This window comes from Anarhichas minor, unplaced genomic scaffold (genome assembly GCF_050575085.1).
Source record: "Anarhichas minor isolate MPS153535 unplaced genomic scaffold, ASM5057508v1 ptg000027l, whole genome shotgun sequence".
NCBI lineage: Eukaryota > Metazoa > Chordata > Actinopteri > Perciformes > Anarhichadidae > Anarhichas > Anarhichas minor.
Genome location: NW_027466473.1, coordinates 17,194,785 through 17,209,424, shown reverse-complemented (window position 1 = coordinate 17,209,424; position 14,640 = coordinate 17,194,785). Strand labels below are relative to the sequence as shown.

The 14,640-nt window shown below is 39.3% G+C and overlaps 1 protein-coding gene across 6 annotated transcripts in view; it reads left to right on the top strand.

Moving 5' to 3' along the window:
* gabrg2 (gamma-aminobutyric acid type A receptor subunit gamma2) overlaps window positions 1–14,640 on the top strand; it is a 41,622-nt gene that overhangs the window by 14,127 nt on the left and 12,855 nt on the right. For all 6 annotated transcript variants that reach the window (XM_076102528.1, XM_076102527.1, XM_076102526.1 and 3 more), the window contains 3 exons: window positions 2,440–2,660; window positions 4,227–4,309; window positions 6,128–6,265. In XM_076102528.1, coding sequence (XP_075958643.1) covers window positions 2,440–2,660; window positions 4,227–4,309; window positions 6,128–6,265 — 442 coding nt within the window. The remainder of the gene's footprint in view (window positions 1–2,439; window positions 2,661–4,226; window positions 4,310–6,127; window positions 6,266–14,640) is intronic.

The following is a 14,640-nucleotide window of genomic DNA, read 5'->3' as shown; positions in this document are numbered from 1 at the left end:
GGCTGTGCGAGTTGGCAAATCCTAAGATGCTCGCACTTTGTGGTTGCCAAGAATTACATCAGCGACAATCCGAGGTGTCACCTGTTCAAGCTCTTAGTGTATTCAAATCAATATACCAGCTTCTGATTTTCCTTAGATCTGGTTTGAAGATGAGGCTTTTTTTTTGTTTTTGACTTTTGATCATGTTTATCTGTTTTAATGGTGAAAGTGACACATTCGAACTGTGTACTGGTTGTGCTAAATGCAATTGTGTTCACCAACCGCAATGCTGTTTGTTTTTGATGAACATTTCTTTAATAAAAGGTTGCATATAAAAACCTTTTTTCTTTTAAAAGTAGTTCAGTTATCTACAAACGCATAACCTTACATTCTGGTGAGGTAGAGGTTAACCTTGCTATTATCAGGTACATGCATTATTATATTGCTTTCCATTTTGTAAATCAGTATTGGTCCAATAATAGTTTCTCTCATTATTGTTCTGTTAGTGTATAGAGTACAAATGTTAAGGTAGCAATAGAATACACAGAATGCAATCATGTTATTTTTTTTAAACGCTTTATTACTTTAAGATGCAAGAAGCTTTTTATGTTCACAAAGCCACGTCCGTGTAGCATTTGTTTTATTACTCTTACAGCGATGCACAACAGTTTCAGCCAATATGAGTGGGAGCGCTGCTTTTTTGTACAGTACCAGCTTCCAAAACTGATATGTATCAGTGCGGCCCTATTAATAAAAATAACAATTAGACGAGTTGGAACTGAATTTCAGCTCTCGGTTTCAGATCGACAGATTGTACTCCATGTTTTTTCTTTGATTTCCATTGGTGGTGATGTAACAATGCACAGTAACTAATGAATTCGAAAAATGAAAACTGAGGAATATTAATAGAATATATAGCTGTCCTGCTGCAGTGACGACAAAGAGAACAGTTCATCTGATGGTGGAGAGGAAAACACAAATGTTTGTTGGATAGAAAGAAGAAATAGCAAATCTCACATCAGCGTTGCTTTATGTGTCATTGTTTTCTGTAGCACGTCCTCGCTGAGAACCCACTTCTATTGTTATTCTGCAGAGCAGTCTGCTCTACATGGTGGTGGCGTTCCGTTTCACTTAGTCTTAGTTAAAACACCCACTCTCAATAACTGCAGTCACAGTGAAGTTGAAAGAAAAGCATTGATGGGATCAGTTAGAAAATGTGTGTTTGCGCTCGCATAAGGGAGTCTGCGTTTGTGTGACGAGGGCATCTCGCCGACATGGAACCGTGACCGATCGCTTCACATTCATATGTAATTACTGTGGTTTGGGCAGTGAGGTCACACTATGACATGACACATGTGGTAGGTAGATTTTCTGAAGAGCACACAAGCACGAACACAATTTGTAAGTCTTAATTATGCAGGACGAAGCTTTGAAAGATGGCAAATTTGTAACTCATGTACAATAGCAGAAAACAAATTAAAATAAATATATGTTCATTACACTAAGCAAGGCACAGATCCTAAGGCATTCAATCTGTCTCTCATCATTGGATTTGAACTCTCTGGCTGTCCTTGGTGGGAAAAAAGGATGTTAAAAGGATAGTAACGTCGCCTGGTGAAAATGTTATTTTTCTAATCTCGTTTAGGACTCTGTGGCATGGATTTAGACTTTATTGTCGGGCTAAGCTTTGTCCGGAAGTTAATGCCTCTATGCCCTCTTGCACACAAATCCCCAGATTTTTTCTCTCTCTCCAGCTGTACTTCACTTTGAACGTCAGGGCTCAACCATTCCAAATAACAAAATACATATGAAAGACACGATAGAGCTCTCTCACTCACCGTGTCTCCTTTCCCTCTCACATTAGACCACATCTCACCTTAGCTTTTCAACTCTCCCCATGCCGCTTTTCATCCCTCATACGTATATTCTAACACAGCTCTTACAAGGACTGAATAGGAGACAGATGGTTTTGTCAGGCTCAGGACAAAGTGCTGCCAAGGCAGCAGGTTATGAGGTTAGATAATACTTGAGCCAAACAAGGGGAATTATTAATTGCCCCGTTGAACATTTAATTTTCAGGTTGAGGGCTTCAAGATGGTCTTTTTCAACAGAGCTCTTTAGGAGGGACAAAAGGACTTCTTGGCCTGAATAGGAACCCTCTTGTCTGTGGAAAAAAGTGCCTGCAAATGTGTTCCAGCATTAAGTGTTTGACTGCCATAGAAAAGTTCCCCTCAGACAGAAGAACCAGTGCTTTTGTAGCCCACAATTCGATTTGATTTGGTTGTTTATCACAGTTAAAAGCCAGGCATTGGTGACAGCACTGGTTATAAACAATACCGTTTGCAAGGTTTTCCTGACACAGACTTTTATCTGGTGTGTTATATAAAGCACGTTCAGCTTTTAAACTCAAAGTTGAACATAACAATTTGGGTAAAAAAACCTTGTTTTATCTGTCTTCAGGAATACACCATCGACATCTTTTTTGCTCAGACCTGGTACGACAGGAGGTTAAAATTCAACAGCTCGATGAAGGTTCTACGTCTTAACAGCAACATGGTTGGGAAGATCTGGATCCCAGACACTTTTTTCCGCAACTCGAAGAAGGCCGACGCCCACTGGATCACCACACCCAATCGCATGCTTCGTATCTGGAATGATGGTCGGATACTCTACACCCTCAGGTAAATGTTTCTTTCAGGAATGTCTGAGATGAGCAATGAGCAATACTCAAATCAGTTCTAACAGTTGGATTGATTGTGTCACAGAATTATTTAATTTACCACTTATTACCATTTTATCCCATTGAAAGCTTAAATTATCAGTTATCATTATCCATACCATTTTGGATCCATTTAATGCTATTTTCTCTAAACCAAAAGATTAAAAAGTGCTTCTATTTTTAGATTTAGTGTAAAAGAGCATTTTTTTCTCCTATGTTGGAAAGATAATTGGGAGTTCAAAATCTATTTACAGAAACAATTAGTTCTAGTGCTCTCGGTTGAATAAATTAGAAAACAATAGATAACAGTGAAAATGCATGGTAATTAGCCTCGATTCAACAATTTGAGCACTTAAACTGGACTAAGAACGAACGATAACTGTGCAGCATTTCATTTTTTATTTGGATTATTATCAATTTGTTGCCACCAAGGTGCTTCCATCTCTTCCTGGGATCCACCATAATCACTGTGTGTACTTTAGAAAGTATACTGAAGTACCCAACAATTGACGGCCTCTCTACACTACACTGATTCATTGTACTGATTATCCTGAACAGGCCTTGGGCAATTTTAAATTTCAGCATTTTAAATGTGACATTTATCAGCGAAAGTGAAATCTGCGCTACTGAAATATGCAGGAAGTTGTTAGTGGCAAGGGAACACTGTAACTACATCTCCCTAAACTAATGTTTTTAGGCACTCTTACACAGCATATGGTTTGAACATTTTTAATGTTCCTGTTATATATTTTTTTCAGTAGTTTGTGTTTCAGAAATGTTTGGGAAGTTTCTAAAGAAAACATTAATATATTGCTAAATATAGTAATTGCTTTATTGTTTAATGGCCCAATGTTGCCTGCAGAGCAATTGATTGGACACATATAGTAGATAGGAAATGACTCCTCTGATGGGTTGGAAGTACTACACAATGCTCAATGTTATTGGTTGCTCAATATTAAACTGACTGCATACTGGTTATGAGTGTACTCATGAAGCCAACAACAAACATGTGAAACAGGAGGATAGATTGAAGGGGATATATTAATTGTGCTTATTATCATGTTTTGCATGCCATCATAAATACAGCAGACGTTTATGCTGACACCACAATATGTTATCAGTGATAATAAGAGAGAAAGTGAACCTTTCTGGAGTCAATCAAGCCGTGATGGATGTTCTGCTGTGCAGAACACTACCCCTCCACTTCATTAATTTGTTAAGGAACTCTGAATTTAACCACTGGTTAATTAGGATGACCGCAGTGATTGGGAGGACAATAATACATGACAATAGCGGGTGCATGGATGGGTAAAGTCATTTAAGGTCATTCTCTCATTAAGGGGAAGTTTAATGACTTTGCCTTCAAACTCCCTGAAGTGTGAAAACAAAGAGACGTGTGTGTGTGTGTTGCTGTGAAAACCATCAATTTAGTTTGGTGAAATTCTAATTCATAATGCCTTGTGTTCATATTGATAAGGATAGGGGTGTAAATATATATATATATGATCCAAATATTGTGTATCTGCAGGTTGACCATCGATGCCGAGTGCCAGCTTAAACTGAACAACTTCCCGATGGATGAGCACTCGTGTCCCCTGGAGTTTTCAAGCTGTAAGTTTGTCCATATGCTGATATCCCCGACTGTTTTACCTCTTCCTCTGTTTCATCTCAAACACGCACACGCTGGGCCCATGAACGAGCAACATATGAGCCCAACGAAGACATCATTCAAGGAATCATTATGCAACAGGTTTAGGATTTCTTTCAGACCTCTCCAATCTCCAGTAAGGCGAGTCACATGTGTATTTAGGTTTAACATATAGATGTATGCATGTACACTATCTACAGTATATCTTGCACTCTCTGCCAGCTAAAATGCTTTCTTCGTCTTCAAAGAGTTCTTTAATAAATGAGGAAAATATAACTATATGTAGTGTAGTGTATGTGTTACAATAGGACATATTTGAAGAAAAACGTTTGTTAAACTATTCATTCATTCATTTATAGTACATACATACAGTATATAGGCATTCATTAAGGGGATTTAATAATAGATGTCGTATTGCAAACAGGCTGAGTACTGATTGATTTTTTCCTGCACTTTGTCAATACTGCTCTAAAAGACATTTCAAAAAGTGACACAAATCCAAATGAGTCAGTCCCTCCGAATGATGAGCGTATGTTATGCTAATGAGGCCGCTATGGATCTACAGAGAGATGCACCATGGGATATTCTCCAGAGAGAATGCTTCCTAAATAGCTGCAGAGCAACAAGAAAGAGAAAGCGGAGGGGTAGCGGGCCTAAAAATGGAACAGAAGCGTTCATTTAAATTTGATGAAAGCCGTGGATGTTTTCAGAACTTTGAAAATCGCTTGATGTACAGTGCATGAGCTCAATCTCAGAGGCAGCAGGCGGAGCACTGAGCAGTGTGCAGCAATGTATCACGCGGGCATATTTTCTCAACACGTGCCACAAAGCAATTTACCAGTTTCCTGAACCTCTTTTGCAGCGGTTTAGGAGAATGCTTTACAGATACAGATGATGCACCATTATCATTTAAGTTTGCTCAAAGTGAATTCACAACATTGAGCTCACGGAGCATTGTTGTTCTAGCTTCCCAAAAGGACACCGAATCAATAATTTGTCCTGGATGCATTGCCGGCGAAGGAGCAGACTGCCCGCCTGCCTGGCTGTAATGTGGCAAATGGGCAGATTCTTCCATCCCCTTCTCCTCCGAGGTTCAGCATTACTGGATGCCTGAGAGCACTTTAGTAATAAAGTCGTTTAAAGTTCGAACTAAGGAAGCTTCATGTGCATTATTCAAGCCGCTCCGTTGTCGGCTGCACACAGCTCATATCTAGACTGACGACAACCTTCGCAGGATAAGGAGTTGCAGTTCCGAAATGTAACGTACTATTAGTCTAGAAGTTTTTAATCGAAATTTGGATACCAGACATGAATTCAATACTAACAAATATCATTTCGTCTAAGTGAATTAGTAAGATTGTTATTGTAATTCTCACAACCAGAGAGCATCCTCTTGATGTAATAACGTTACTGGAATCCAAGTCATAGACAGACGTGGATCAATTTTGAGTGTTTCAGCTTTCAAGTTTTCACTCCACAGATGGACTGCATATTTTGTCAGGAGTCTGTTATATGATGATTCGTTCATGAAACAGTTCCCCTCCGAGCTTACTGACTTTGTCTGCATGGATCACTCTAAAATAGAACAGACTGCGTCTCTGTCTTTGTTTTATATTGAACAGTTTTCAAACACGTTTTTATAATGCAGAGAGCTTATCTAAGGGGTCAAGTCTTAAGATATCTCCTTAAAGAAATTAATGTTGTGTCATTTCTGCACCAAGCTTCTCTCCTCTCCTCTCCCTGTGACAAAGCTCAATGTAACTGTGTTCTTCCCTGTTCAGATGGCTACCCCAGGGAGGAGATTATTTACAAGTGGAAAAGAAGCTCAGTTGAAGTCGGGGACATTCGCTCCTGGAGGCTCTACCAGTTCTCCTTCGTGGGCCTGAGAAACACCTCTGAGATTGTCAGGACTGTCTCTGGTAAGGAAATAATCTATACTTGTTTCTAACAAGCAGCTTCTTTAAAAATATTCATTTAAAAATAAAAATAAAAATCATTCTTCAATACTCGTTCTTTGCCAGTGGCACATTGCTTGTGTGGTAGGAATGATGTCTTGATCTGTGGGTGCTGCGTGACACAACATTCATGTCGGGCATGATATATTTAATCTGATGGAGGCAGGAGCATGCAGGCAGCATCACCGTAATGTGATGATATGCTGAAATTTCATTCACGGAAATATGAGAGGCATTATTATTATTATTATTATTATCAGGCTTAACACATGCATGCCAGTGACTCTAAACACATTATGAAGTAAAGTCCATGTCTCTCTGACTCTCAAAATTGCCATTCCTCTTCCAAGTCTGATCTGTAAGCAATCACTGTTGATTGACATGACTCTTGATGTTTTATCCACTTTTAGTTCACACTTCTTCAAGTTAAATCTATCATGGCTACCTACTGCATATATCACTACCCTTGTTCTTACAATACATCCCCTTTCCAGTTTTGTGCACAAGTTAAAGTTTTGATATGACTTGTCTTGACTATCTTTCCTTATGGTAATCCTTATGGTAATCTTATGGTACGTACCTTATAGTCCAATTGTGTTACTATTCCACATGTGTGATGACTGATCGTCTTAGTTTTGTAGCCACTTCTGTCATTATTAAGAGTGTGTATTTCATTCTTTCTGAGCCAGTGGGCATTTACATCCATATTCATTTTACCTAAATTGGTTAAAAGAAAAACCAAATGGTGGACTTGCAATTAGGATGTTATACAATAAAATTATTCAAATATATTACATGCATATCTTATATTCTGCTCCATTTTCTACAGATACAATAACTGAAGAACCAATGTCAAGAAAGCAATGCACTATAAGAATAAGTTACAAAAGTTATGATACATTTTAGATGCCAAGATGTTATTTGCAAAATAGAAACACTGTCAGTAAAAATTGCTCATTTATTTTCAATGCATACGTTTCTGACTTTTCTGCTATTCTAGTCAAATGTCCTTCACGGCATGCTCTAACAAGGGTGGGTGGGGTTAAATAATGTGGTGCCTATGAAATAACACACAGAGAGGGACAATGTGCATCATTCATTATGTTGTATACTTGCTGGATTCCATTCCGAATGAATGCAGGAATATGAATGCTTGCTTGAGGAAAAACATCTGCTTTTCCCTGACAGTATTGATGTTTTAGAAGAGGGCTACTGTGTCTGCATCCATGCTTGTTTGTTTATGTTTATACTCATGAGATATCGGTATGTGATGTATGTAATGCTCTGCAAGGAATTGTTTGGGCTTGGAGGAGCTGACAACGGACATTCAAAATAAGGGTCTATTTTATATGTACAAGTAATATATCCCCTCAAGAATCCTACTGTTTGATCGCTTCGAAAGAAATACTGCCATTTCCGCATTTATTCGCTTAAACTTGGACATTTTGAGATGACAAAGAAAGAAAGGCTTTTTCCCTATAAACACCAATGTTTTTTTTTTTTTGTTTTTTTTTTATTCTCCAACTCAATCTCCTTTTTATGAGATAGTCAATTCATCCTAGTCTTTCTGTTATGTGAGTATTGATCAGGGGGAATGGATGTTTTTTGGCCTTACTCCATCCCTTTAGAATGTGCTACAGGCTGGAAGGTTACAGAAAGTAAAGTCATTGTTTCAGACATGTGACAGAAGGGTCGTTTTTCTCGCTTTCATTTGCAGCTCAGCATCTAATCATTTAGTATGCTGCTTACCTTTCACAATAAAAGCCAAGTCTGCCTTGTGAGAAGCACGTACTTTAGCTACACAAAGAGAAGAAAACAAGTGTTTACAGTTTTGAGTTTGATCACAGTACAATTTTGATACGTACCCACTCTAAAGATACAGGAAGATGATGCGTTGGCCTCTGCAATATAGTTTATTATTCCAAGTGTTTCAACAGAAATAGTCACTTCACACACATTTAGCCCTGGTTACACTTGTCTTTTTAATGCGACTGCACTCGCACACACAGTAGCCGTGGGAATAACTGAATTCACCCAGTCGTTCTGTAATTCGCCACAGTTCAACAGAATGTCACTGACGCATAGTGCTAACACACACCCTTGCACAGTGCATGTGCGTTGTAAAACCCTGGTGCAAGTTGATTTTAAAAATGTTGTTTTGTTTTTTTAAAACATGCTCTTACATTTTCCTTCTGTTTCAATCAGAACATGTTCAAGTGACAACATGAAAAGGCTATCTGTGTGGGAGGATGAGCTGTAGTGGAGAATCTGCAGCGTCCTCTGACTCTCCCTCTATCTGATCTGGTTTGTTGTTTCCACAAACAGCCATCTGGTCTCTTGTCAGAGCAGAGAACCTTGGCTGTGGCGGAGAGACCTCTTGTCTCATTTTGCAGTCAGTTTGGGTATCTGACCTGCTTCAAGACTCACGAACACATCTGTCTCAAAAAGCCGTCAGCTGGGGCCTTTATAATTACCCCCGTCATCTCAAGTACTTTGCGGGTAGCACTCCTGAAAGGTATGCTGAAAATCTAGAAATATTCCATAACATGTTGTATCATCAGCAGCTACTTTTGTACATTTTAATTGCAGACAAACATTATTAAAAACATTACAAACATAGTTCCTGATCTTTTCAAACTAAATGCTTATTAACACTATTGCATTTATTTGTTCTTCAGTAAATTCATTCAAAATCCTCTTTTACCGTTTTCAATTTTATCTTGTCTTCTGGTATTACCGATCAAATATACATAAATATCTTAAATTACCTACATATAGCTTTGTTTCCTTATTTTCGGGCTTCTGCTTTCTGTGAAATGTACAAAAAAATGTTTTTTATATAAAGGACAAACACTAATCATCTTTTTGGTTGTTGTTAAATTGACTTAGGATAAAGCTACTGTGTCGCCTTCTGCATTCGCACTGAAGGAGTCTTGTTAGCGGGGGGCCTGTAGATAGAGTAGGGAGAATGTCCTTCCACCAGACAGCCCTGGGCTCAGGCACTCATCTGATGGTGTGTACAATACTGCGTTGTCCACTAGCCAGACACTGAATCCCTCTCAGCGAAGGGTTCTTTGTCCGGCATGGAAGGTTGTAGTTGGTTACAGATATTCTTTTTCTCTTCCTTCTCACAGCCAGTGTCCAAAGACTTGGTCTCTCAGCATGTCACTTCACATCAGAGCCGCCTCTACTGCCTGGAAGCTTATACCTGCATTTACAAACACAGACACACACATACACACATTTGGATGCACGTACACAATCTCATAAAAAAAAAAAAAATAAACATTCACTGCTGCTTGTCACAAGCAAGGACCCTTGAAAGGACGCCAGTGGACAGAATAGAGAGAAAAAGAGATGCAGACAATGTTGAAGGTAGGACAGCCAAGGCACTAGATACACTGAGTTAACCCCTCAGTGGCTGGGTTAAGCTTGATGCTGGGAGCTGTGTTCTCACCCATCTGCCAGGCTGGAGTTCAGGGATGAGCATCATAGTGCAGACAAGGACAGAAAGAAAAAGAAAGATAACGCAGGAGTGGAAAAATCATAGAGGGGTGACAGGAATAAAATGGAAAGGGATGGTAGTTGTGGCATTTATTGGTCCTGCAAAGGGAAATTGCAAAACAGAATCCATTTTGCCAGTTTACAGAGGTCAAGTGTGTCAGGACGTGCGGCTTTGGGCAAAGTGTGTGGATTTACCGCAGCTTTATATAAACTTGTACTCCAATTGGATTATTGGTAGTTTTTTGCAAGCAAATAACCAGAACATTATAAATGATCAGTGATCACTATAAGCGGATGACTATTATGACTGAATTTTTTTTATTTGTCTTTATTTCTCGTGCGGAGAAGACTACACTGAGGAACACCGAGTTTCTTTGCTGCATCTCAATGGCTTGTTTTTGGCAGTTTGTCATAAGCTTTGAGGAGACTTCGTTTTTCGTTGCGATAAAATTATTTTCTTTGTCCCACCATGATTTCAAAGTGGCGCGCAGCGTCAGCCTCAGGTAGCCAGCCGGAAGCAGATGGCATTGGAGTTTATTAAACAAAAAAAAAAAATTCAGTAGACTCAAAATTAAAACTCTTACTGGAATTATTTAAACCCCATTTTGTTTAGGACAGCTTTTTGATCCATATAATTGGGTGGTGCATTTACATTAACTATCAAGCACTACCACAGGGATCTCCCAGCACATTAGTGGAACAGCTTAGAAAAGCACTGCTTAGATTGCAAAGAAGCTTTTCCTTTCCAGCATAAAGGGAATCAATGCCATTGCTGTCTTTCTTTATTGTTTCGTTACTAGCCTCACTTTTCTCTGCAGTGTGTGAGGGTTCAAACAGGACTTGTGCTTAATTTGTTGCTTCAGCTGAGCACAGATGTACGTTATGTGCATCAGCCAGCAGTACATATGTGTGTGTTTGACAGTATTCAGAGTGCTTTGGTCTGCGCCTGTGTCCATGAATTAATGCATGCTTCTGTGTCCATTTGCCTGCATGCACATTTCAGTCCGTGCTCTCCACTGGATACAAGTCTTTTATTTATTTTTTTACGTATTGAAAGCTATTCTTAGAGTGACCTTCCAAAAGCCATGCCGTGCTGCCCTGTTGTCTCTGTGCGGCTGCCTGTGTGATTCAGTTTGAGTGGAGAACGCCCAGGGATACATCAGTGGCCCTCTTCAGATTACGGAGCTCCACAGTTTGCAGATGATTCGTTGATGGGGCAAATCTGGAGGCATTGTGGTTGAAAGGAAGTGGCCCGGCGAGAGGAGGACAGTCAGCCAAACAAACACATGAACGCCCATGCACTCGGTATATACACTATATATATATATATATATATATATATATATATATATATAAACACACTCACTCTCTGACACGCCAAAGGATTTCCCTTATAGCTTGGGAGAGTGCATCTTTAGGCCCTGTGCTGCAAATGGGGAACTAGACCATAATTGAATCCTCAGCTACACTAAACACACTCTCGCACACGACAAGAATGGATGCAGTTCTGCTGCGATGCAGTTCTGCTGCAGCACAATTTCCTCCATCTTCCTTCTTGATATCGCATCTGGGTGGGTCCATATATTTTATAGAGGGTCAAGAAGAAAAGCATTGGGTCCTTTGATAACATTTCAGTGTTGTGTCAGGAGTATGAAATGATTAGTTGGGTTTCCATCAATGTTGTTATGTGTTACTATTGCACTGCCAAATTAAAACAGCTGTTCCCTTAAAGAAATCAGCTTAAAAGAGAGGTGGAACAGACGTGTGGCAATATTGTCTTGGTGTCGGGAGGGTTGTGAAATCCCCCAGTGCTGGTGTGGTAACGGGCACACCACATATGAGTTCAATAGCTGAAATTCAAAGCAAATTAAAGGGAAAATGTTATCAAATTTCTCGAAACACAATGATGCCACCGAGGCAAGGATGCTCGTCACCACCTGCCTGGTTTAATCAAGAGAAGATGGAGGGAGACAAAAAGCAATAAAAACAAAATGCCAATAACTTCTTTTTTTTTATTATTTCTGAGACATTGCATCCCTGATCGAATCAAACATGTGAAAGCTCAAGCATATTGGGCGAAATTATTCCAGTTTCAAATGCATACATGGTCTTGATGAGTAACACATTCTCGGAATGATTCACAAAAATGTAAAAGGAGATGCCATATGAGATTTAGTAATGTGCAGATGCATACTGAGCAGAAAATGTTCAAATATTACTCTATTCATGTTTATGTCAAATATTGTAGTAATGCTCTGTTGTGAATGATACAATTCAAGCATGTACTTCACCATGTACTTCACCTATACAACAGAAACTGTCAGTCTTAATGAGCTTGTTAAAAATCCCTTTATTTTTAGAAAGTAATAAATCAGACATATAATGAAAATACTACACAGGTGGTGCAGAATACGTCACCCGTGACTTTATGCTGTAAATGAAAACCGCAAATCAAAGGAATAAAATGTTGCAGTTTTTTTTATCAGATGACAATCTTTGCTGAAGGAAAAAGGTTAAGAAGCGCTGAAACCATCTGTTGCTATAATAGCTGCTCTCTCGCTCTCGCTCTCTCTCTCTCTCTCTCTCTCTCTCTTTTTTGTGTGTGTGTTCTCCCTCTTGCTTCTGGGTGATAGTTGTGATGGGCAGGAGTGGGAGGCAAAATGCTCTGACTCAGCCAGAATCCTACTTTTGTGAAGTTAAATACCAATTTACACTCCTCCCCATTCCTTCTCCCATCTTCCACACACACACACATCCTCACCCGCCCCATACACTAACAGTATTCACATTTACACGGGTCTGCTCTTTACAATCCTCCTTCTTCTCCCTTCTTCTCTGCTCACTCTTGCAAAAGAGATGATTTTTATTTAGCTGCCCATGTATTCATGTGTCCTAATTTTTTACAACCTCCCCCTCGTCTCTCCCTCTCTCTTTTTCTCTTTCTCTCTCTTTCTCTCCCTCTCTCTTTCTTTCTCTTTTCCTCTCTTTCTCTTTCTCTGTGTGTGTGTGTGTGTGTGTGTCTAATAAGCTAGTAATTAAAACCTGAAGACGGAGAATGGTAATATGCCATAGGAGAAGAGATTGCTTTGGGAAAGTGGCGGTGGCAAGTAGACGTGAATAAGTGAGGTTGTTTTGGTTCCTGTTTTTCGGTTGAGATGCCATTGGCAAAGATGGAGGTCATTGGGCGGAGAGATCCAAGATAAAAAAAAAAAAAGAAGAGATGAAGGGAAAAGAAGCGAATGTTCAGCCAATACCAAAACAGGTCAAAGCTGTTTATGTCCTTCTTGACTTCTGCTGGTGCAGCTGTCATTTTGAAACATCACTTTTACTTCATGGTGTGAAGCACTGAAGGGGTTGATGGGGTTGGACTTGGATTTTGACGAGGGTAGAGCGAGAGACTTTGTAAGCCTGCAGGTGCAGGAAGGGAAATAGTCACACATACACACTGTAATTTTTAAGAGATGTGCCGAATGGGGTACTTTTGAAATCCTACTTTCGACCAGCTATTACTACAGCCTAAATGGAGTTTATACATCTACTGCTCGCATCTGCATGCACACACAAAATGAACTTTAACTGTCTCTTCTTGGTACCCTGTTGACACAGACAGAGCTGGTTTAGAGGCTAGATGCGTTCAAAGTTGATGCCACTCTGTGGAGCGATTGCTCCTGGGCCAAAACCTCATTGCTCAATTAACTGCTGTAAAGTTTGGTCCTAGATGTTCTTCTCACTCAGCTTATTGGCCTTGCGTAATATTCTGCATCCCAAGGTTTCTAAGTAATTAGCTATAAGAAATGAGGAGAGGGTTGTGGAACATATTGTGTCTGGCTGGTTAATACATGGCATGAGCATAAATCTCACAATTGCAATAAAAGCTAAATGAGTTTCCCATGAATTATAATGACACTGTGCAGCACATCACCTGGAGTCTAGGGAAGCACTAAATGCAGTTAAAAAAATAGAACTTAGAATCGATAATATATTATATCGCTGCATATTTATGCTAATACTTGTCAGAGATATTATATTGTATCAGAGGCCTGTTTCCAGTAAGTCTCTTAAATGTTAAAGTAACATTTAATGCCATGCCATCTAAGCTTGGACTTGGACATGTGTTACCTTCAATGAAGCTGTTCATGAATCTGTATGAGGCAATGCATTGTTAATATGAATGCTGGATAGCGAGGATCATGTATGACGTTCAGCACAAAGTGAACATTTGCATATGAGGCTTACTGCACTGAAAATATCAATTTCTTAAAGTTGGCACATGTTTTTCTGGGAGTGCTGTTTTGGCAAAGCTTTGTGATTATCGAGGTACTTAAAAGTAAATGTTACTTAGTGCGAGTATGCACAGGCATAAATCAGTGCTATAGTTTTGGGCAATTCATTCAGTGTGTTGAATATGATTCATTCGATTTCAAAGCTTGAAACCAGGGATCCAGAACTCTCATCTGTAACAGCACTTACTTAACTTATACAGTGTTTGTCTGAGCTCATCCATCGAAGTAAAACGAAATCACATTGTTGCTATTGTGAAGATCAATACATGGTGCCATTAGGACGGACAAATTCAAGATATCCTGTAATAATGAGTCTTTTTTATTTATCACTGAGCTCATATGATTCATTAAAGAAGACATTACAGTAAGATGAGATATAGTGAATGTCAACTGATTCCTCTCAAAAACACCCAATCAATGCAAAGTGACCTAAATCGTCACAGCTCAATAAGATCATATTGTTGAACAGTAAAATGTTCTGAGACATCATATCGTCACATAACAAAGTGTATACTCTGTTGTTTGAGTTCTCGTGTGTGGGAATTCTTGCCT